Genomic DNA, 25,757 nt, shown 5'->3' with positions numbered 1-25,757 from the left:
AGGTGGTAGAGCACTTGCCTGCGAAAGTCAAAGGTCCCGAGTTCGAGTCTCTGTCAGGCACACAGTTTTAATCTGCCAGGAAGTTTCATATCAGCGCACACTCCGCTGCAGAGTGAAAATCTCATTCTGGAGACATCCCCCAGGCTGTGGCTAAGCCATGTCTCCGCAATATCCTTTCTTTCAGGAGTGCTTGTTCTGCTAGGTTCGCAGGAGAGCTTCGGTAATGTTTGGAAGGTAGGAGACGAGGTACAGGCAGAAGTAAAGCTTTGAGGATGGGGCACGAGTTGTGCTTGGGTAGCTCAGGTGGTAGAGCACTTGCCTGCGAAAGTCAAAGGTCCCGAGTTCGAGTCTCTGTCAGGCACACAGTTTTAATCTGCCAGGAAGTTTCATATCAGCGCACACTCCGCTGCAGAGTGAAAATCTCATTCTGGAAACATCCCCCAGGCTGTGGCTAAGCCATGTCTCCGCAATATCCTTTCTTTCAGGAGTGCTTGTTCTGCTAGGTTCGCAGGAGAGCTTCGGTAATGTTTGGAAGGTAGGAGACGAGGTACAGGCAGAAGTAAAGCTTTGAGGATGGGGCACGAGTTGTGCTTGGGTAGCTCAGGTGGTAGAGCACTTGCCTGCGAAAGTCAAAGGTCCCGAGTTCGAGTCTCTGTCAGGCACACAGTTTTAATCTGCCAGGAAGTTTCATATCAGCGCACACTCCGCTGCAGAGTGAAAATCTCATTCTGGAAACATCCCCCAGGCTGTGGCTAAGCCATGTCTCCGCAATATCCTTTCATTCAGGAGTGCTTGTTCTGCTAGGTTCGCAGGAGAGCTTCGGTAATGTTTGGAAGGTAGGAGACGAGGTACAGGCAGAAGTAAAGCTTTGAGGATGGGGCACGAGTTGTGCTTGGGTAGCTCAGGTGGTAGAGCACTTGCCTGCGAAAGTCAAAGGTCCCGAGTTCGAGTCTCTGTCAGGCACACAGTTTTAATCTGCCAGGAAGTTTCATATCAGCGCACACTCCGCTGCAGAGTGAAAATCTCATTCTGGAGACATCCCCCAGGCTGTGGCTAAGCCATGTCTCCGCAATATCCTTTCTTTCAGGAGTGCTTGTTCTGCTAGGTTCGCAGGAGAGCTTCGGTAATGTTTGGAAGGTAGGAGACGAGGTACAGGCAGAAGTAAAGCTTTGAGGATGGGGCACGAGTTGTGCTTGGGTAGCTCAGGTGGTAGAGCACTTGCCTGCGAAAGTCAAAGGTCCCGAGTTCGAGTCTCTGTCAGGCACACAGTTTTAATCTGCCAGGAAGTTTCATATCAGCGCACACTCCGCTGCAGAGTGAAAATCTCATTCTGGAGACATCCCCCAGGCTGTGGCTAAGCCATGTCTCCGCAATATCCTTTCTTTCAGGAGTGCTTGTTCTGCTAGGTTCGCAGGAGAGCTTCGGTAATGTTTGGAAGGTAGGAGACGAGGTACAGGCAGAAGTAAAGCTTTGAGGATGGGGCACGAGTTGTGCTTGGGTAGCTCAGGTGGTAGAGCACTTGCCTGCGAAAGTCAAAGGTCCCGAGTTCGAGTCTCTGTCAGGCACACAGTTTTAATCTGCCAGGAAGTTTCATATCAGCGCACACTCCGCTGCAGAGTGAAAATCTCATTCTGGAGACATCCCCCAGGCTGTGGCTAAGCCATGTCTCCGCAATATCCTTTCTTTCAGGAGTGCTTGTTCTGCTAGGTTCGCAGGAGAGCTTCGGTAATGTTTGGAAGGTAGGAGACGAGGTACAGGCAGAAGTAAAGCTTTGAGGATGGGGCACGAGTTGTGCTTGGGTAGCTCAGGTGGTAGAGCACTTGCCTGCGAAAGTCAAAGGTCCCGAGTTCGAGTCTCTGTCAGGCACACAGTTTTAATCTGCCAGGAAGTTTCATATCAGCGCACACTCCGCTGCAGAGTGAAAATCTCATTCTGGAAACATCCCCCAGGCTGTGGCTAAGCCATGTCTCCGCAATATCCTTTCTTTCAGGAGTGCTTGTTCTGCTAGGTTCGCAGGAGAGCTTCGGTAATGTTTGGAAGGTAGGAGACGAGGTACAGGCAGAAGTAAAGCTTTGAGGATGGGGCACGAGTTGTGCTTGGGTAGCTCAGGTGGTAGAGCACTTGCCTGCGAAAGTCAAAGGTCCCGAGTTCGAGTCTCTGTCAGGCACACAGTTTTAATCTGCCAGGAAGTTTCATATCAGCGCACACTCCGCTGCAGAGTGAAAATCTCATTCTGGAAACATCCCCCAGGCTGTGGCTAAGCCATGTCTCCGCAATATCCTTTCTTTCAGGAGTGCTTGTTCTGCTAGGTTCGCAGGAGAGCTTCGGTAATGTTTGGAAGGTAGGAGACGAGGTACAGGCAGAAGTAAAGCTTTGAGGATGGGGCACGAGTTGTGCTTGGGTAGCTCAGGTGGTAGAGCACTTGCCTGCGAAAGTCAAAGGTCCCGAGTTCGAGTCTCTGTCAGGCACACAGTTTTAATCTGCCAGGAAGTTTCATATCAGCGCACACTCCGCTGCAGAGTGAAAATCTCATTCTGGAGACATCCCCCAGGCTGTGGCTAAGCCATGTCTCCGCAATATCCTTTCTTTCAGGAGTGCTTGTTCTGCTAGGTTCGCAGGAGAGCTTCGGTAATGTTTGGAAGGTAGGAGACGAGGTACAGGCAGAAGTAAAGCTTTGAGGATGGGGCACGAGTTGTGCTTGGGTAGCTCAGGTGGTAGAGCACTTGCCTGCGAAAGTCAAAGGTCCCGAGTTCGAGTCTCTGTCAGGCACACAGTTTTAATCTGCCAGGAAGTTTCATATCAGCGCACACTCCGCTGCAGAGTGAAAATCTCATTCTGGAAACATCCCCCAGGCTGTGGCTAAGCCATGTCTCCGCAATATCCTTTCTTTCAGGAGTGCTTGTTCTGCTAGGTTCGCAGGAGAGCTTCGGTAATGTTTGGAAGGTAGGAGACGAGGTACAGGCAGAAGTAAAGCTTTGAGGATGGGGCACGAGTTGTGCTTGGGTAGCTCAGGTGGTAGAGCACTTGCCTGCGAAAGTCAAAGGTCCCGAGTTCGAGTCTCTGTCAGGCACACAGTTTTAATCTGCCAGGAAGTTTCATATCAGCGCACACTCCGCTGCAGAGTGAAAATCTCATTCTGGAGACATCCCCCAGGCTGTGGCTAAGCCATGTCTCCGCAATATCCTTTCTTTCAGGAGTGCTTGTTCTGCTAGGTTCGCAGGAGAGCTTCGGTAATGTTTGGAAGGTAGGAGACGAGGTACAGGCAGAAGTAAAGCTTTGAGGATGGGGCACGAGTTGTGCTTGGGTAGCTCAGGTGGTAGAGCACTTGCCTGCGAAAGTCAAAGGTCCCGAGTTCGAGTCTCTGTCAGGCACACAGTTTTAATCTGCCAGGAAGTTTCATATCAGCGCACACTCTGCTGCAGAGTGAAAATCTCATTCTGGAGACATCCCCCAGGCTGTGGCTAAGCCATGTCTCCGCAATATCCTTTCTTTCAGGAGTGCTTGTTCTGCTAGGTTCGCAGGAGAGCTTCGGTAATGTTTGGAAGGTAGGAGACGAGGTACAGGCAGAAGTAAAGCTTTGAGGATGGGGCACGAGTTGTGCTTGGGTAGCTCAGGTGGTAGAGCACTTGCCTGCGAAAGTCAAAGGTCCCGAGTTCGAGTCTCTGTCAGGCACACAGTTTTAATCTGCCAGGAAGTTTCATATCAGCGCACACTCCGCTGCAGAGTGAAAATCTCATTCTGGAAACATCCCCCAGGCTGTGGCTAAGCCATGTCTCCGCAATATCCTTTCTTTCAGGAGTGCTTGTTCTGCTAGGTTCGCAGGAGAGCTTCGGTAATGTTTGGAAGGTAGGAGACGAGGTACAGGCAGAAGTAAAGCTTTGAGGATGGGGCACGAGTTGTGCTTGGGTAGCTCAGGTGGTAGAGCACTTGCCTGCGAAAGTCAAAGGTCCCGAGTTCGAGTCTCTGTCAGGCACACAGTTTTAATCTGCCAGGAAGTTTCATATCAGCGCACACTCCGCTGCAGAGTGAAAATCTCATTCTGGAGACATCCCCCAGGCTGTGGCTAAGCCATGTCTCCGCAATATCCTTTCTTTCAGGAGTGCTTGTTCTGCTAGGTTCGCAGGAGAGCTTCGGTAATGTTTGGAAGGTAGGAGACGAGGTACAGGCAGAAGTAAAGCTTTGAGGATGGGGCACGAGTTGTGCTTGGGTAGCTCAGGTGGTAGAGCACTTGCCTGCGAAAGTCAAAGGTCCCGAGTTCGAGTCTCTGTCAGGCACACAGTTTTAATCTGCCAGGAAGTTTCATATCAGCGCACACTCCGCTGCAGAGTGAAAATCTCATTCTGGAAACATCCCCCAGGCTGTGGCTAAGCCATGTCTCCGCAATATCCTTTCTTTCAGGAGTGCTTGTTCTGCTAGGTTCGCAGGAGAGCTTCGGTAATGTTTGGAAGGTAGGAGACGAGGTACAGGCAGAAGTAAAGCTTTGAGGATGGGGCACGAGTTGTGCTTGGGTAGCTCAGGTGGTAGAGCACTTGCCTGCGAAAGTCAAAGGTCCCGAGTTCGAGTCTCTGTCAGGCACACAGTTTTAATCTGCCAGGAAGTTTCATATCAGCGCACACTCCGCTGCAGAGTGAAAATCTCATTCTGGAGACATCCCCCAGGCTGTGGCTAAGCCATGTCTCCGCAATATCCTTTCTTTCAGGAGTGCTTGTTCTGCTAGGTTCGCAGGAGAGCTTCGGTAATGTTTGGAAGGTAGGAGACGAGGTACAGGCAGAAGTAAAGCTTTGAGGATGGGGCACGAGTTGTGCTTGGGTAGCTCAGGTGGTAGAGCACTTGCCTGCGAAAGTCAAAGGTCCCGAGTTCGAGTCTCTGTCAGGCACACAGTTTTAATCTGCCAGGAAGTTTCATATCAGCGCACACTCTGCTGCAGAGTGAAAATCTCATTCTGGAGACATCCCCCAGGCTGTGGCTAAGCCATGTCTCCGCAATATCCTTTCTTTCAGGAGTGCTTGTTCTGCTAGGTTCGCAGGAGAGCTTCGGTAATGTTTGGAAGGTAGGAGACGAGGTACAGGCAGAAGTAAAGCTTTGAGGATGGGGCACGAGTTGTGCTTGGGTAGCTCAGGTGGTAGAGCACTTGCCTGCGAAAGTCAAAGGTCCCGAGTTCGAGTCTCTGTCAGGCACACAGTTTTAATCTGCCAGGAAGTTTCATATCAGCGCACACTCTGCTGCAGAGTGAAAATCTCATTCTGGAGACATCCCCCAGGCTGTGGCTAAGCCATGTCTCCGCAATATCCTTTCTTTCAGGAGTGCTTGTTCTGCTAGGTTCGCAGGAGAGCTTCGGTAATGTTTGGAAGGTAGGAGACGAGGTACAGGCAGAAGTAAAGCTTTGAGGATGGGGCACGAGTTGTGCTTGGGTAGCTCAGGTGGTAGAGCACTTGCCTGCGAAAGTCAAAGGTCCCGAGTTCGAGTCTCGGTCCAGCACACAGTTGTAATCTGCTAGGAAGTTTCATATCAGCGCACACTCCGCTGCAGAGTGAAAATGTCATTCTGGAAACATATGTTACCTGCCATATCATCCTATTAGAAATATCTTTAAAAACAGTAGTTCTGAGTGCATTTTTGAATGGATATTTTAAATATGTATTTTTATAATGTATTTTGAAAGATATTTTGATTTTTGCAGATTTACTTGTATGTTCCTTTTGTGCTGTCATATCTGTGTCATCGTTTACTGCTGTACTTTAAACACAGTTTAAACACAATTTTAAGTACTATAGCCACATTAATCTTTAGGCCTGTCAGCCAACTTTAAACGTAAATCACCATACTGGAAGGAGAATATGTAATTCATGTGATGTCAGTGTAAGTTTCCTGTATTGCCTCAATTTGTATCTTTTACAATGTATATTCTGATGATGCTCTTGTTAATCTTAAGAGTGAAACCAGTCAATAAAAAAAAGTGTGACTTATGGCTGTTTTCAAAAATTTAATTTGGATATTGCATAATTAAAAAATCTGCCCAAATGGAAAATCAATATGAGGCCTCTGCAGGTGCTGATAACGCTTCTCATATGAGTACACAGCTTCTCTGTCTCCTTCACAGTGACCAATTAATGTCCTAATCTGCCGGCCGTGGTGGTCTGGCGGTTAAGGCGCTCAGTCCGGAACCGCGCGACTGCTACGGTCGCAGGTTCGAATCCTGCCTCGGGCATGGATGTGTGTGATGTCCTTAGGTTAGTTAGGTTTAAGTAGTTCCAAGTTCTTGGAGACTGATAACCACAGAAGTTAAGTCCCATAGTGCTCAGAGCCATTTGAACCATTTTGTCCAAATCTGTTCATGCCTTTTTTGTATTGTACCAGACAAAACATGAAAAACAGTAATTTACTCTGATGGCCATTCTAACAATTTCGTGTGTGTGTGTGTGTGTGTGTGTGTGTGTGTGTGTGTGTAGGCGCGCGCGTACATGTGCGTGTGTACGCATGCTCTGTTACATTAACATCTGATCAGTCTTCAGAGTGCTTTACTTTCTTGGCCGGGCAGTGTATATAATTCTTGCCGTTGTCTCCAGTAAAACTTATAGCAATATATTAAAGTTTCTTTCCAATTTTTTCACAGTAAATAGGTATATAAGTATCTAATTCCCTGGAACAAACATAAATTAGATGCTTTGTTTCAGTAACAAATTCAGTTCTTGTTACATAATTTGTAAGGTAATTTGAGATAATTTTGTGATAGAGCAAGGAGTACTGGTAGTCTTGTGTGAAGTTTGAAAAGTAGTGGAGAGGTACTGGCAATTGTCAGACTGTGAGGACGGGTAGCCAACTGTACCAGTATAGTTCAGCCAGGAAGAGCATTCCACTGAATGGTGACATTTCAGGTTTGAATCCTGGTCTGCACCAAGTTTTAGTCTGCCAGGAAGTTCCAAGTTGGTACAAATTACATTGCACTTGTGGTAACTAAACTGAGAGGTATTTGACAAGAAATCAGGCAGATGTCGGTCCATCCTGTGTTTATCCGAGTCATCGCTGTCACGGCCTCATGTGCCGGATGTAATGCAGCTACCCTCGGAATGACACGAACACTTCATTTGCAGCTGATGCCGTTGTATGTGGTGGACACAATGAGCGGCATGCCGGGCTTGCCGGGCCTCTTCATCGCTGGCATCTTCAGTGGTTCCCTGAGCACCGTCTCGTCGGCCGTCAACTCACTGGCTGCCGTCACATTGGAGGATTACTTTAAGGTGAGGCCTACTGCAGCTGTGATGAGAGGAATATGTGGGCTATGGGTGGATAGGTGTCATATGTCCCTGTATTAAAAACAGCTGATGTATGGTGTTTGTGCACCAATATATGTGTGTGTGTGTGTGTGTGTGTGTGTTTTTAAATGCATCAACTGGATGGGCCTACTTTCTTATTTGTTTTGAATTGTAAATCATTTTTGTTGTCTGGAGCCTGGTTTGCACTGGAGAAGATACAAGAGAATGAGCATCTGCCAAGAAATGTTCTGTCTTTTGTAAATGGTACGTAAGTGAACAGCCTTTGATTACATTTGGTTCACAGTTACTTACACTCACACTTGTTCCACTGGTTGAATTGGAGTGAGTGATGGAGTGGTCTGGGAAAAAAAAAACAAGTAATGTTGGTGATACAGCACTATATGTATCATATATGCTTCCGGGAGCCAAGCGATCTGCACCACAAATGCGAAACAAAAAGAAATATGATAAGTAGATAGTTGCCAAAGCTCTTATAGGTCCAGCTGGGGATGTGAGAATGATGGTAAATCCATTACAGGCTTCTATCAGGTGGGAACGGAGCCAATAAGTACAAGCTTTGATGTTTCTTCTTGTTAAAAAAGAAAAGCATAATATATTTCTGCAAAAGTAAACAAGTATAAATGTGTGTCTATTGTGCTGACTAAACTAAAAATGTACAAAATATTTTATGATTCTCTTTGCTTAAGAGCATGGTAGCTGTAATTAAATTGATGATGCCTGTCGTTTTAGAGGTTTTTAATGTTAGACCTGAATAAATAAAAATCTTTTCCATTGATTATGCAATCTCTCTTCTAACTCATTTGACACATTTACATACATTATTAATCATACTTTCACATTATAATCATTATACGTACTATAATAAAATACTAGAAGTGCTTTGTGTAAGTCACTCTAGACCCCAGAAACTGAGATAAAGCAGCTACTGAAATAGAAAAGTTTTTAAACACAAATGTATCAAGTTGCAAATAACCACAGTGTAACTGCTAGACTTTTTTCAGGTTGCTCGTCGGTAACTAGTACCTGCTTTTAAACTTCCTACTCAGTTGCCATGAGACTGCTGCAAAGTCGTTCAGATATCGCTAAGACTACCATCCGTGCTTCTTCACAGAGCAGGCGAGCCACCGACCTCCTCACTCTGTTAACTGGCACAGATGTGAAACACCTTGTCACCGACTTGCGATTCCACCACCCTTCGACCACTGTCCGTAGATGCTAATGACGGTAGTACGCCAAAATCCAATGAACTGTGCAGTTTCCACAGTGCTAGTAGCCACTTGTTCTCACATCACATACCTACAGTGCACCAGGCGGCACTGAATCTGGCAATAGGCAGTGGCCTCACAATTTTGGCCTGCTGGTGTAAACACCGATTACTGTCACGATACTGTGAGCAGACTGCCGAGAGACCACCGCCGGAACGTTGCGGAGACAGGTATCGGTTCCCGTGTTAGTGCAGGGGCTCTGCGTATGTGGTCGCCAGCCAGCTGTGCGATTGCCGTTCATGACGAAACAGTGACGCAGTTTTGTCGTGTTCGGCAGCCACTGTACGTGCGGTACCGGGGCCACCCGCTGGCGGAGTCGCGGTCGCCACTTGTGGGGAAGCTGCTGGCACTGGCGTTCGGACTGCTGTTTCTGGGACTGGCCTACATGGCGCGGTTCCTGGGTGGCGTGCTGCAGGCCAGCCTCACAATATTCGGCGCTGTCGGCGGACCCGTGCTCGGCTTCTTCTCGCTCGGCATGTTCCTGCCCCACGCCAATGAGCCGGTACGTACTCCTCGTCCTGCTGCCTCGCTTGACACTCTGTAGAGACGTCTGGTGTGTAGAACTCAGGTGCCGAGATATACTGGTAGTGAACTCACTTATCTACAGGGTGGATCTCTTGACCTATCTCTTGTTATTGGCACTATGATGAAATAACTGAAGTAAAGCAGAATACTTTAACATGAGGATAAACCAAAAGAATTAAAAAAATCATTACCATGAGACCGAATTATTGAAACCAAAACAGAAAGACCCAAAGCACCTTCAAAAACAGAAAAAACAAAAAAAATAATAAAATAACAGGAAAGAAATAATCATAATCAAATTCAATATGAAAAACAATAATTAATATAAACAAAGAAAGAACAATATACTCCAATCTCAGAAGAACCATTAATAAATGTTTATGTTTAGAAGAAACACCAGCAAAATAAACCAACATAAAAGTAAAAACAGAGAATATAAGCATTAGTTTTAATAGATAAAAAAAAAAAAAAACCGCCAGTCTTGTAAACCGGAGATAAGTCTAGGCCCCACTTTTAAAACTTCAGAGGTGGAAAGCTTCCATCATCGGTCCCCAAAACCGATTTTTTAAATAAACTAACCCCTGAAATGATTAAAATAATAATTATATCACTATCAAATGCAATATTAATTTTATTAAATTAAGACATCCAATATCAATAATACTTTCATTATCCTCCAAACTTTCTTAGTTTGATTAATAACAGGAACAATAATGGAAAGATATTGACTATCATATATTTTATTCTTAACATTTCTTGGTGGTATATTAGTCCTATTTATTTATATTACAAGAAATGCATCAAATGAAATATTTCAACCTAAATCAATTACCATAATTATTACCCTAACAATATGGGGATTTATTATATCAATATTAATTATACTAGACATAACAAAATTTATAGACTTCTGCAAAAATACTGAACCATAAATATTGATAATTCATCAATTACCAAGAAATAACAATATCTTTAGAAAAATTATATAATAGACCAACATTCATTATTACAATAATAATTATTATTTATTTTTAGCACTATTAGCAGTAGTTGAAATTACTAGTATTAACCAGGGGCCTATTCGTAAAATAAGATAACTTACTAATGAATAAACGATTACGATTAAGACATCCTTTAATTAAAATTATTAGCAACTCTTTAATTGATTTACCTGCACCAACAAATATTTCATTTGATGAAATTTTGGGTCCCTGCTAGGGTTATGCTTAGTTATTCAAATCGTAACTGGACTATTTTTAGCTATACGTTATACATAAAATATTGAAATAGTATTCAGTAGTGTAGTACACATCTGCCGAGACATAAATAATGGTTGAATTATTCGAACTTTACATGCAAATGGAGCTTCTATATTCTTTATTTGTATTTATTTGCATGTAGGATGAGGAATTTACAATGGATCTTATATATACATACACACCTGAATAATTGGTACAGTAATTCTATTCTTAGTTATAGCAACTGCATTTATAGGATACGTTTTACCTTGAAGTCAAATATCATTTTGAGGTGCAACAGTAATTACTAATTTATTATCAGCAATTCCATACTTAGGGACAGACTTAGTTCAATGAGTGTGAGGATCATTTGCTGTTGATAACGCAACATTAAATCGATTCTTTACATTTAATTTTGTATTACCATTTATTATTGCAGCTATGGCAGCAATTCATTTATTCTTCCTTCATCAAACAGGATCTAATAACCCATTAGGGCTAAATGGAAATATCAAAAAAATCCCATTTCACCCATACTTTACTTTCAAGGATTCTATCACATTGGTATTAATAACATCATTATTAATTATATTATGTTTAATTAACCCCTACCTTCTAGGAGACCCAGATAATTTTGTACCCGCTAATCCATTAGTAACACCAGTCCATATTCAGCCAGAATGATATTTCCTATTTGCATATGAAATTCTACGATCAATTCCTGACAACTTAGAAGGTGTTATTGCACTATTCTTATCAATTAGAATCTTAATAATTTTACCATTCTATAATAAAACACCATTCCGAGGTATCCAATTTTATCCTATTAATCAGATTATATTCTGAATTATAGTAGCTGTTGTATGTCTATTAACCTGAATTAGTAAATGACCAGTTGAAGAACCTTACATCATAACAGGACAAATCTTAACAATCATCTACTTTACATACTTCTTAATTAATGTAGATGTTGCAAACGCATGAGATAAGCTAATTAAGGAATAAATAAGTTAATTAGCTTAGGAAAAGCATATGTTTTGAAAACATAAAACTAGAAGTTTAACTTTTCTTAAAAAATTTCACTAAATAAATGAGATAAATAAAATCTTTAAACCAACAAAGAAAATTTAAAAAATTGAAAGATAAAGGTAAAAAACTTTTTCAAGTTTCAGAACTGTGGTAAGGTACCCCGAACTCAAATAAAGCCAAAAGATATAATAGCAAGCTTAATAAAAAATATAAAAGAATAAGAATCACCCCCAAAAAATTAAAGCTAATAATATTCTTATAAAAACAATTCTAGTATACTCAGCTAAAAAAATTAAAGTAAAACCACCTGCTCCATATTCAATATTAAAGTCCGAAACTAACTCAGATTCACCTTCAGCAAAATCAAAAGGAGTATGATTAGTTTCGGCCAAACAAGAAGCAAAACAAGCTAAAGCTAAGGGAAAAGATATAATAATAATTCAGCAATAAAGCTGATAATTTATAAAATCAAACATGTTAAAACTACCAATTAAAATAATTAATGCTAATAAAATCAAAGCTAAACTACCTTCATATGAAATTGTTTGAGCAACAGAATAATTTGAATTAGAATACCACCCAGCAATTATAACGGTATAAACACCTAATCTAGTACAACACCAAAAAAAAAAAAACAAAAATCCATAAGAAAAAGAACACATATAAGTTAAGTAAGGGAAAATTACTCAAACAACCAAAGAAATCATTAAATTAAAAACAGGAGAAAAATGATAAAGTACATAATTAGATACAATAGGAATTGGCTGCTCCTTACAAATAAACTTAATAGCATCGCTAAAGGGCTGTGGGATTCCTACAAAACCTACTTTATTTGGACCCTTACAAATCTGAATATAACATATAACCGCTCCAATTAAGTTAAAAAAGCAACACTAACTGAAACACAAATAACAAATAAACGAAAATTTAAAATAACATAAATAAATCATAAAGTATCAATACCATTTGTAGAAAAAATCTACATAAATGAATTCTAAATTCAACACATTAATCTGTCAAAATAGTAAATTAATTAATATTAATCAATATAGTCAAAAATATTTTAACCATATGGTCCTTTTGTACTAATATGGATTAATAGTCTTGGGATAGAAACTGACCTGGCTCACGCCGGTCTGAACTTAGATCATGTAGATTAGATTAGATTAGATTAGATTAATACTAGTTCCATGGATCATGAATACGATATTTCGTAATGATGTGGAACGAGTCGAATTTTCCAATACATGACATAATTAGGTTAATTTAACAACATACTTAAGTTAATATAACAACTTTATTTTTTTGTGTTTTTTGTTTTTCTTTATTGTTTTATTTAAAAAAAAAATTTTTTTAATATTTTTGTTTTGGTGTTTTTTCTTTTTTTTCTTATTTTATATCTAAAAATTCCTCTATGGAGTAGAAGGAGTTGTCATTCAGAAATTCTTTTAATTTCTTCTTAAATACTTGTTGGTTATCTGTCAGACTTTTGATACTATTTGGTAAGTGACCAAAGACTTTAGTGCCAGTATAATTCACCCCTTTCTGTGCCAAAGTTAGATTTAATCTTGAATAGTGAAGATCATCCTTTCTCCTAGTATTGTAGTTAAGCACACTGCTATTACTTTTGAATTGGGTTTGGTTGTTAATAACAAATTTCATAAGAGAGTATATATACTGAGAAGCTACTGTGAATATCCCGAGATCCTTAAATAAATGTCTGCAGGATGATCTTGGGTGGACTCCAGCCATTATTCTGATTACACACTTTTGTGCAATAAATACTTTATTCCTCAGTGATGAATTACCCCAAAATATGATGCCATATGAAAGCAATGAGTGAAAATAGGCGTAGTAAGCTAATTTACTAAGATGTTTATCACCAAAATTTGCAATGACCCTTATTGCATAAGTAGCTGAACTCAAACGTTTCAGCAGATCATCAATGTGTTTCTTCCAATTTAATCTCTCATCAATGGACACACGTAAAAATTTGGAATATTCTACCTTAGCTATATGCTTCTGATTAAGGTCTATATTTATTAATGGCGTCATACCATTCACTGTACGGAACTGTATGTACTGTGTCTTATCAAAATTCAGTGAGAGTCCGTTTACAAGGAACCACTTAGTAATTTTCTGAAAGACAGTATTGACAATTTCATCAGTTAATTCTTGTTTGTCAGGTGTGATTACTAAACTTGTATCATCAGCAAAGAGAACTAACTTTGCCTCTTCATGAATATAGAATGGCAAGTCATTAATATATAAGAACAACAAAGGACCAAAGACTGACCCTTGTGGAACCCCATTCTTGATAGTTCCCCAGTTTGAGGAATGTGCTGATCTTTGCATGTTATGAGAACTACTTATTTCAACTTTATGCACTCTTCCAGTTAGGTACGAATTAAACCATTTGTGCACTGTCCCACTCATGCCACAATACTTGAGCTTGTCTAGCAGAATTTCATGATTTACACAATCAAAAGCCTTTGAGAGATCACAAAAAATCCCAATGGGTGGTGTTCGGTTATTCAGATCATTCAAAATTTGACTGGTGAAAGCATATATGGCATTTTCTGTTGAAAAACCTTTCTGGAAACCAAACTGACATTTTGTTAGTACTTCATTTTTACAGATATGTGAAGCTACTCTTGAATACATTACTTTCTCAAAAATTTTGGATAAAGCTGTTAGAAGGGAGGTTGGACGGTAATTGTTGACATCAGATCTATCCCCCTTTTTATGCAAAGGTATAACAATAGCATATTTCAGTCTATCAGGAAAAATGCCCTGTTCCAGAGAGCTATTACACAGGTGGCTGAGAATCTTACTTATCTGTTGAGAACAAGCTTTTAGTATTTTGCTGGAAATGCCATCAATTCCATGTGAGTTTTTGCTTTTAAGCAAGTTTATTATTTTCCTAATTTCAGAGGGAGAAGTGGGTGAGATTTCAATTGTATCAAATTGCATAGGTATGGCCTCTTCCATTAACAGCCTAGCATCTTCTAATGAACACCTGGATCCTACTATATCCACAACATTTAGAAAATGATTATTAAAAATATTTTCAACTTCTGACTTTTTGTTCGTAAAGTTTTCATTCAATTTGATGGTAATACTGTCTTCCTCTGCTCTTGGTTGACCTGATTCTCGTTTAATAATATTCCAAATTGTTTTAATTTTATTATCAGAGTTGCTGATTTCAGACATGATACACATACTCCTGGATTTTTTAATAACTTTTCTTAATATAACACAGTAGTTTTTATAATTTTTGATAGTTTCTGGGTCACTACTCTTTCTTGCTGTCAGATACATTTCCCTTTTCCGGTTACAAGATATTTTTATACCCTTAGTAAGCCATGGTTTGTTACAAGGTTTTTTACGAGTATATTTAACTATTTTCCTGGGGAAGCAGTTTTCAAATGCATTTACAAAAATGTCATGAAATAAATTATATTTTAAATTGGCATCAGGTTCACGGTACACCTCATCCCAGTCTAACTGCTGTAAGCTTTCTCTGAAATTTGCAATTGTTAAATCGTTGACTGAACGTACTATTTTGGAGGACTGTTTAGTATTGCTGAATGGAGCTATGTCATATATTGTAACTAGCTGTGCACCATGATCAGAAAGACCATTCTCAACAGGCTGAGCATTTATCTGGTTAAACTTATCTTGGTCTATAAAGAAGTTATCTATCAGTGAGCTGCTATCCTTTACCACCCGAGTAGGAAGATCAATAACGGGTGTCAAATTGAAAGAACCAAGTAATACTACAAGGTCATTTTTCCTATTACCCTCTTTCAGAGAATCTACATTGAAGTCCCCACAAATAATAATTTGCTTCCCCCTGTCTGACAGATAGCACAACAAGGAGTCCAAATTTTTCAGAAATAGATGAAAATTTCCTGATGGGGACCTATATACAGTTACAATTATAAATGTGCCTTTATTTAATTTAAGCTCACAGGCACATGCTTCTGTATGTTTCTCCACACAAAACTTTTTTGTTTCTATACTTTTTGCACAATGATAACTTTTGACATATATGGCAACTCCTCCTTTCTCCATATTTTCTCTCATTACATGTGCAGAGAGCTTATATCCACCTACATTTACCTTATCCATATCAGTAACAATGTGACGCTCAGACAGGCATAGTATATCTATTTCATTCTCAGCTTCTAAATCTTCTAAACAAACCAGAAGCTCATCTACTTTATTCTTTAAACTCCCAATATTTTGATGAAATATACTTACATTATTTTTAATTATACTTTTATGAGAACCTTTCCTTATTCTAACATTTGCAGTACTCTCCTGTCTGAGTTTCTCATTGTGCTTAGGCCTATTTCCTGTACCAGTGGTCACATGGTGTTCAAAGAGGCAGATTATGTCAATTGGGTTGGGTGACTTTAATTCATCAATGCAATTACCTAGGACCGAGATACAACTTGGTGGAGATAAAATTTCTGGTGATTGGTGAAAATTTATAATTGACAGCTGTGATCGGTTATCCAATGTGCTAGAATTGTGCTGTTTAATTTCTTTCCTAAACTGAAGATTTGTTTCAATCCTGACCTCTTGTAGAACTTGACATCTTTCTGTCTTACCTATCCTAAAAAAGGTGCTGCTCCAACACCTGTAACCACTGGTATTTTACCATTCATGGCAGTGCCTCCTCCCCTTAAATTTCCTGCTATTACCCCAGCCAGTTTCCCCTTCCCTTTCCTGTTGAGATGTAGGCCGTGCCTGGTATAGTCCCACCTACTGAGATAATCAACAGGAACCACACCAATATGAGCCCCCGCACCCGACCCAAGCAGCCAACTCCAAATTAACTCTCCCAACAGAAGAGTTCAAATGAGGCTGGTCATGGCGTCTCAGGACAGATACAAACTCAACATTGGTGTGTCTCGATGCCGACGCAATCTTTACCAGGTCACACTCTGTACTGTACCCAGGATCTCTGTCGATGCTGTTCCTTGGCCCTCCCACAATAACCACGGTGTCTTCCCTGGTAAATCATTTACAGAGTGAACCTAAATCCTCTGTCACCTGATCCAGACTAGCACTTGGTTTGAAAAAATTTGTGACCTGGTATTCTGGTCCTAATTCCTCCTGCAGAAGTTGGCCTACACCTCTGGCATGAGAACTGTCTAACAACAAAACTTTCTTCCTTTTCGATGACTTTCCTACATTCTTTTTCAATTTCCTATTGAAAGTTTGTTGTGTCCTGTCTACACCTACCTCTGCTTGAGGCTCATCAGTTTCTAACTGAAGCAACAGGTCAAACTTATTTTTGACATTCACCACAAAACTGTCAGACTTAGTTCTAGGCCTGTTCCTTCTGCTACCTGTTGCCACTTCCCACCTCTCCTTGCCCTTCTCCCTCCTTAACCTGTCCAAATCATCCCTAGCCTGATCTAGCTCAGCCTGAAGGGCAGCAATTTTCCCCTCCTGTTCCACTATCTTCCTATCTCTGCTGCAAATCCTACATAACCAGTGATGAGCCTGATCCACTTTCCCAACACCCACGCCAATGCAGTCCCCCCCAGTGAAAAAAACTACTACATCCATCACACCAAACCCCGGAACTAACAATTCTACGGCAAGTCAGGCACTTCTCACTCATGGCAAAAATAATACTTTAGCTAGAATAAATCAATTAAATTACCGAAAATCAAAATAGACGTTACAAGAATTAAGCCTATTCACAAATGTATATAAGCAAGTTTCTGATTTAAAATTCCGCTGTTTTTCTGAGATCTGTATTAAAACAATGAAGGTATATGCTATTTATTATATATTTCACTCGATGGAATGAAAAAAAGGACAATTAAACGAGATACTTTAACTTTGATTCTCCAAAAACGTTACGAGAAATAGGCCTATAAACAAATGTATATAAGCAAGTTTCTAATATAAAGTTACGCTGTTTTTCTGAAATCTGTATTAAAACAATGAAGTTATACGCTATTTACGGTAGTTTACTTATTTGTTACCGAGAAACTAGTTAAATTACCGTGAAACAAGAAACAAACACGTTTACAAAATTTAAGCCTAAGCGCGACTTCACGAAGATACGATCTTTTCGTGTTTTCTGAAAAAATACGCAAAGAAAAGTCAAACCTATAACGGCAAGACTAAACGATACACTAATGCACTTATTTAATTTGTTGTCGGCATTAAACTAAATTATATTCCTGTCTAAATCACTTAACTTTCTAGAAATGGTTTCTGGCGTTACTTACTCGGCGGCCATCTTGGAAGCACAGTAAGAATTTAAGGGTTGAACAGACCTAATCACTGGGCTCCTGCAACCAAAATTTTTCTTAATCCAACATCGATGTCGCAATCTACTTTGTCAATATGAGCTCTCAAAAACAATTACGCTGTTAGCCCTAAGGTAACTTGATCTTAAGATCATAAATTATGGATCAAAACAACAAACATTAATCAATGATATGATAATGAAGAGTTTATTTATTCTTCATGTCACCCCAACAAAACATCATCATTAAATGTAGAAAGACAAACAAAAAACAATATAAAAGTAAAATGATAACCTCTATGGGGTCTTCTTGTCCTAAAGAAGAATTTAAGCCTTTTGACTCGAAAATGAAATTCAAAAATTTATTAAGAGACAGTTGATTTCTTGTCAAGCCATTCATTCCAGCCACTAATTAAGAGACTAATGATTATGCTACCTTTGCACGGTCAAAATACCGCGGCTCTTTAAAAATCTGCTCAGTGAGCAGGCCAGACCACAAAGAATTTCAAGAGGACATGTTTTTGATAAACAGGTGGCAATCAATTTTACTTAGTTCCTTATAATAAATTTACAATGCAAAAATTTTATACAAATAAATATACTAATTCTGTCATTATTACAAAGATTTTAAAATTAAATCAACAATCTTAATAAAAAACCTAAAATAGTTATTAAATCAAAATATAAAATAATGAACTAAAACGTAATCTCAAACATATATGGTTTAAAGCTTACTATTATATTTTCAAAAACAAATTATAGGTTAATAACTTCAAAGCTTATCCCTTAAAGGATAAATAAGTTAATATTTATACTTAAAAAATTAAATAAACACAACTAACTTAAAAAAATTAAATTTTTTCTTAAGAAACTAGATATCTTAGGAAACGATTAACATCTAATTTCTATAAATAATTTAATAATAATTATGATACATTAACTATAAATTATTTATAAATAAATCCAAAAATGAGACAAGTAAAATAAATACTAAAATTTTGATAAATCCTGATACAAAAGGTACAGTACATAAAATCTACTTTAAAAATTTAAAATAATATTTCATAAAACATTTACATTACCAATACACTATAATTTAAAAAATCAATTCTATAAAATATACTAAGACAAAATCCAACAAAATTATTTATATTAAATAAAGAAACAAAAAATAAATATAATAAAAAAAATAATCAAGATATCCTGGTTTGCACAGAAAAATTTTCAGTGTAAGTGAAACACTTTACTGATGAGTTATATCTTGAACCTCTTCCTAGATACACTTTCCAGTACATCTACTATGTTACGACTTATCTCATCTAAATTGAAGCTATTTTAAAATAATCAAAGTAGAATAATCAATAATGAGAGCGACAGGCGATGTGTACACAGCTCAGAGCCAATATCAGTTAAATTAAATAAATTAAATTACTATCAAATCCACCTTCATTAACAGTATTTTACCATCAAATCCGTTATAAACAAAAGTCTATTGTAACCCACCTCCTCTTAACTACAAGCTGCACCTTGACCTGAAATATTTAATAATTATAAATCTTGATAATTATAGCTCTAAAAAGATTCTCTGATAACGGAGATATACAAACAAATAAACTGAGTAGAGTAAATCATGTATTATCAATCACGGGGTAGGTTCCTCTGAATGGAATGAGATACCGCCAAATTCTTTGGATTTAAAGACCTTAACTAATAGTACCCTGGTAAATACAATTAACATTTAAAATAATAGGGTATCTAATCGTAGTTTATTATTTAAATTTCACAGATTTATAAAAAGAGCTACAAATAAATTTTTAACTTTTCACTTTACAAATTTATATTTTAGCCCTAATAATACAAGCAACTGTTCTAACCAGTAATATTCACTTGTATCAATCATATAACTGTGGCTGCTGGCACGAATTATGCCGATACTAAATCAATTGCTAAATCCAAAATCACTTGATAATTAAATCAAAATACTGCAAAAAGAACTTTTAGTTTAACAAAACTAACATATAATACAAAGAAAACGTGAATAAACAAGCAAGAATAAAACTTTTAGGAACAAAAAATAATAAATTTAAAAATTAACCAAAATAGGAAAAAATTAAAGATACAAATATGTAAGAAAAAGATTAGAAATATTAGGAAAAAAAAATAAGCAGATCCCCTTTGTGACCACAACTTCTCTATTGTATATAAATAAAGATATATATGGAACACGTTTACTAATGTATTGTATTCTTTCTTATTTAATCTTTCTTTTCACCAATAATAAAGAAAGATTAAATAATATAATAAATATATTAGAAACAATTATGTAAATTAATGTTATATGTTATTAATAAAAATTATATTAAGTTAACTTAAATATTAGTTCGTTGACTAATCTAATTATTGACAATTTATTAATTATATTATTATAATTGATATAATTATTTACATTAACATAATATTTTATATTTAATATTATTAATTTCATTCATTATATCTTATTATAATAATATTTAATATTAATTTACATATTATATATTTTATAATGTAATAATTTATTTTAAGCTAAAAACATAAGTAGCTACAATCCTCGGTAAATAAATTTATTAAAATAATCACTTAATGATAATAAAATAAACTTATAGGAATTTAAATTTAAAAAATGTAATATATATATATATATATATATATATATATATCGGAATGACCCCTTACCCTCTCACTTAAAACCCACATCCTTTCGTCTTTCCCTCTCCTTCCCTCTTTCCTGATGAGGCAACTGTTTGTTGTGAAAGCTTGAATTTTGTGTGTATGTTTGTCACTTTGCCACGAAGAAAAATGATCCTAATCCTACTCCTAATGATCCAACTCCCCAAGACACCATCCAAATTGAACCCTGCCTGGAACAGTTCCGTCCTCCGTCGCAGCGGGACCTACCTCCTCTTCCTCAAAATCACCCTCTCCAAACCTTCCAGGAATTTCTGACTTCCAGCCTTGCATCTCAATCCATCTTAAAAAACCTTGATCCTACTCCCAACATCACCACTGCTGAAGCCCAGGCTATCCATGATCTGAAGGCTGACCGATCCATCGTCATTCTTCCGGCGGACAAGGGCTCCACGACCGTGGTACTTGATCGTCGGGAGTATGTGGCTGAGGGACGGCGTCAGCTTTCAGACAACACCACATACAAAGTTTGCCAAGCTAACACCATTCCCGATGTCCAGGCGGAGTTTCAAGTAATCCTCAGAACCTTAGGCCCCCTGCAAAACCTTTCACCTGACTCCATCAACCTCCTGACCCCTCAGACACCCCGCACCCCTACCTTCTACCTTCTTCCTAAAATCCACAAACCCAATCATCCCGGCCGCCCCATTGTAGCTGGTTACCAAGCCCCCACAGAACGTATCTCTGCCTACGTAGACCAACACCTTCAACCCATTACATGCAGTCTCCCATCCTTCATCAAAGACACCAACCACTTTCTTGAACGCCTGGAATCCTTACCCAATCTGTTACCCCCGGAAACCATCCTTGTAACCATTGATGCCACTTCCTTATACACAAATATTCCGCACGTCCAGGGCCTCGCTGTGATGGAGCACTTCCTTTCACGCCGATCACCTGCCACCCTACCTAAAACCTCTTTCCTCATCACCTTAGCCAGCTTCATCCTGACCCACAACTTCTTCACTTTTGAAGGCCAGACATACCAACAATTAAAGGGAACAGCCATGGGTACCAGGATGGCCCCCTCGTACGCCAACCTATTCATGGGTCGCTTAGAGGAAGCCTTCTTGGTTACCCAAGCCTGCCAACCCAAAGTTTGGTACAGATTTATTGATGACATCTTCATGATCTGGACTCACAGTGAAGAAGAACTTCAGAATTTCCTCTCCAACCTCAACTCCTTTGGTTCCATCAGATTCACCTGGCCCTACTCCAAATCCCATGCCACTTTCCTTGACGTTGACCTCCACCTGTCCAATGGCCAGCTTCACATGTCCGTCCACATGTCCAAACTCACCAACAAGCAACAGTACCTGCATTATGACAGCTGCCACCCATTCCACATCAAACGGTCCCTTCCCTACAGCCTAGGTCTTCGTGGCAAACGAATCTGCTCCAGTCCGGAATCCCTGAACCATTACACCAACAACCTGACAACAGCTTTCGCATCTCGCAACTACCCTCCTGACCTGGTACAGAAGCAAATAACCAGAGCCACTTCCTCATCCCCTTGAACCCAGAATCCCCCACAGAAGAACCACAAAAGTGCCCCACTTGTGACAGGATACTTTCCGGGACTGGACCAGACTCTGAATGTGGCTCTCCAGCAGGGATACGACTTCCTCAAATCCTGCCCTGAAATGAGATCCATCCTTCATGAAATCCTCCCCACTCCACCAAGAGTGTCTTTCCGCCGTCCACCTGACCTTCGTAACCTGTTAGTTCATCCCTATGAAATCCCCAAACCACCTTCCCTACCCTCTGGCTCCTAGCCTTGTAACCGCCCCCGGTGTAAAACCTGTCCCATGCACCCTCCCACCACCACCTAATCCAGTCCTGTAACCCGGAAGGTTCAAAGGCAGAGCCACATGTGAAAGCACCCACGTGATTTACCAACTGACCTGCCTACAGTGTGATGCATTCTATGTGGGAATGACCAGCAACAAACTGTCCATTCGCATGAATGGACACAGGCAGACAGTGCTAAACATGCCTTGGTGCACGGCCAGCACATCTTGGCACAGTGTTACACCGTCCGGGTTATCTGGATACTTCCCACCAACACCAACCTATGCGAACTCCGGAGATGGGAACTTGCTCTTCAATATATCCTCTCTTCCCATTACCCACCAGGCCCCAATCTCTGCTAATTTCAATTTGCCGCCACTCGTACCTCACCTGTCATTCAACATCATCTTTGCCTCTTCACTTCTGCCTCGACTGACATCTCTGCCCAAACTCTTTGTCTTTAAATATGTCTGCTTGTGTCTTTGTATGTGCGGATGGATATGTGTGTGTGTGCGCGAGTGTATACCCGTCCTTTTTTCCCCCTAAGGTAAGTCTTTCCGCTCCCGGTATTGGAATGACTCCTTACCCTCTCCCTTAAAACCCACATCCTTTCGTCTTTCCCTCTCCTTCCCTCTTTCCTGATGAGGCAACAGTTTGTTGCGAAAGCTTGAATTTTGTGTGTATGTTTGTGTTTGTTTGTTTGTGTGTCTATCGATCTGCCAGCACTTTCTTTCGGTAAGTCACATCATCTTTGTTTTTAGATATGTTAAATAATTTAGTTAGATGTGAATGTGTTGAGGTGAATTTCTTTAGCCAGAAATTTGCTATTTTATCTTTTCCAGGGGCTTTCCAATTGTGAGTAGAATTAATTGCTTGGTTGACTTCATGTTGCAAAATTATCACTTCAGAATTTGTGGTATCATCTTGTATGTATCTGTTTCCGCTTGTATCCACCGTGCATGCCTGTTATGTTGTACCGGGTTTGACCATATGTTGCTCCAGATGATGTGACTTACCAAATGAAAGTGCTGGCAGGTCGACAAACAAACACAAACATACACACAAAATTCAAGCTTTCGCAACAAACTGTTGCCTCATCAGGAAAGAGGGGAAGGAGAGGGAAAGACGAAAGGATGTGGGTTTTAAGGGAGAGGGTAAGGAGTCATTCCAATCCCGGGAGCGGAAAGACTTACCTTAGGGGGAAAAAAGGACAGGTATACACTCGCATACACACACACATATCCATCCACACATATACAGACACAAGCAGACATATTTCTGATATATATATATATATATATATATATATATATATATATATATATATATATATATATATATATATATATATATATATAACCAAATTGGTACAAATTAATTCGAAATAACCAAAACAATACACAACCAAATTTCCAAAAGAAAACTTTTAATTATATATTAAATAAACGAAGTGCCTAATTAAAGGGTTACCTTGATGGGGTAAATTAAGTAAATAAAAATTACCTTCAATAAACAAATTACATAAGATAGAATTGAACTACCTCCTTTAGTATCAAAAACTAACGTGCATCATACACCGAAATGTAAAAAGGTAAGCTAATCAAGCTAATGGGTTCATATCCCATTTATAGAGGTATCAATCCTCTCCTTTTTAATGACCAACAACTCTACAAAACTTCTCTTCCTATCAACATTATTGATAGGAACAACCCTGTCCATTTCATCAAATTCCTGATTTGCGGTTTGAATAGGACTTGAGATCAACTTACTTTCATTTATTCTCCTTCTAATGAGAAACAAAAATATAATGATAAATGAATCATCAATTAAATATTTTATTGTCCAGGCAGTAGCATCGACAATACTATTATTTTCAATTTTGTTGATTCAAATAAAGTATCCAATAGGATGGGAAACAGAATTTATCCCCTCAATAACAATTAGATCTAGATTATTATTAAAGATTGGAGCTGCACCTTCTCATTACTTATTTCCAGAAGTAATAGGCGCTTCAAGATGAAATAACTGTTTAACATTAATAATATGACAAAAAATTGCCCCAATAATAGTACTATCATATTGTATTCAACTAAGAACCTTTATTTGAACCATTATCATTTTAAGAATCGTTATTGGGGCAATAGGAGGCTTAAATCAAACATCTCTACGCCAGCTTCTAGCATATTCTTCAATTAGACACTTAGGGTGAATAATTAGATCTCTAACAGTCAGAGAGAACATCTGAGAACTATACTTTATTATTTATTCACTACTAACCCTGATCATGGTTTGCCGGACGATGTGACCGAGCGGTTCTAGGTGCTACGGTCTGGAACCGCGCAACCGCTATGCTTGAAGGTTTGAATCCTGCCTCAGGCATGGATGTGTGTGATGTCCTTAGGTTAGTTAGGTTTAAGTAGTTCTAAGTTCTACGGGACTGATGACCTCAGAAGTTAAGTCCCATAGTGCTCAGAGCCATTTGAACCATTTTATGATGGTTTTATTATTCAAACAAATAAATCTATTCATTATAAACCAGATTTATTCAGCTAGAAACATTAAAACTGAAATTAAATTCATAATATTCTTATCTCTTCTATCTCCAGGTGGTTTACCGCCATTTTTCTTGGATTCCTACCAAAATGAATTGTAATACAATCATTAATAGAAAACAACATAACAACTATTATAACTATTATAGTCGTATTAACTATAATTACACTTTATTATTACATACATATTAGATTCTCAGCCTTAATTATGTCATATACCGAAAATTCATGATCTATAAAGATAAAGTATCAAAAATCAATAATTATTCTTCCTATAACCGTAATAATTTCAACAATAGGATTGCTTTCAACATCCACCTTAATGTCATTGTACTAAGGACTTAAGTTAATTAAACTAATAACCTCCAAAGCTATAATTAAAAGAATAATCTTTTAGGCCTTAGTAAAACTTTACACTTCTAGAATTGCAGTCTAGAATCATAACTGAATATAAGAGCAGAGTATGGTAAGAGAGAAAATATGTCATAAGTAGATTTACATTCTACCACCTAAAAATCAGCCATCTTACTGCAAGAATGAATATTCCCAACAAACCATAAGGACATTGGTACTTAATACCTTCTGTTTGGAGCATGGGCAGGAATAATAGGAACATCAATAAGAATACTTATTCGTGCTGAACTTGGTCAACCAGAATGTCTAATTGGAGATGACCACATTTATAATGTTATTATTACAGCCTATGCATTTGTAATAATTTTCTTCATAGTAATGCCTATTATAATTGGTGGATTTGGTAATTGACTTGTACCATTAATAATTGGTGCACCAGATATAGCATTCCCACGAATAAATAATATAAGTTTTTGATTACTACCACCTTCATTAACCCTTCTTCTTATATCTTCTATAGTAGGTAATGGTGCTGGTACAGAATGAACAGTTTACCCCCTCTATCAGGATCTATTGCACACGGGGGCGCATCTGTAGATCTAGCCATTTTTCTACTACACTTAGCAGGTGTATCATCAATTCTTGGTGCAGTAAACATCATTACAACAGCAATTAATATACAATCAGAAAGCATAACTTTAGACCTAACACCTTTATTTGTTTGG

The 25,757-nt window shown here is 38.7% G+C and overlaps 1 protein-coding gene across 13 annotated transcripts in view; it reads left to right on the top strand.

The window, feature by feature from the left end:
* LOC126213498 (putative sodium-dependent multivitamin transporter) overlaps positions 1–25,757 on the top strand; it is a 1,462,669-nt gene that overhangs the window by 368,704 nt on the left and 1,068,208 nt on the right. For 8 of the 13 annotated variants that reach the window (XR_007541195.1, XM_049941335.1, XM_049941332.1 and 5 more), the window contains exon 8: positions 7,092–7,238. The exons of 3 other annotated variants lie outside the window; for them this stretch is intronic. Coding sequence is in view for 8 of the 10 variants with exons in the window: in XM_049941335.1 (XP_049797292.1) it covers positions 7,092–7,238 (147 nt within the window). In the remaining 2 variants the exon portion in view is untranslated. Of the gene's footprint in view, positions 1–7,091; positions 7,239–8,816; positions 9,042–25,757 lie in introns of all 13 variants that reach the window. 2 more of the 13 variants (XR_007541197.1, XM_049941329.1) reach the window with 1 other exon arrangement.

This window comes from Schistocerca nitens, chromosome 11 (assembly GCF_023898315.1).
Source record: "Schistocerca nitens isolate TAMUIC-IGC-003100 chromosome 11, iqSchNite1.1, whole genome shotgun sequence".
NCBI classification, from domain to species: Eukaryota; Metazoa; Arthropoda; class Insecta; order Orthoptera; family Acrididae; genus Schistocerca; species Schistocerca nitens.
The sequence above is the reverse complement of the archived record's forward strand: the minus strand, read 5'-3'. Positions and strand labels throughout refer to the sequence as shown.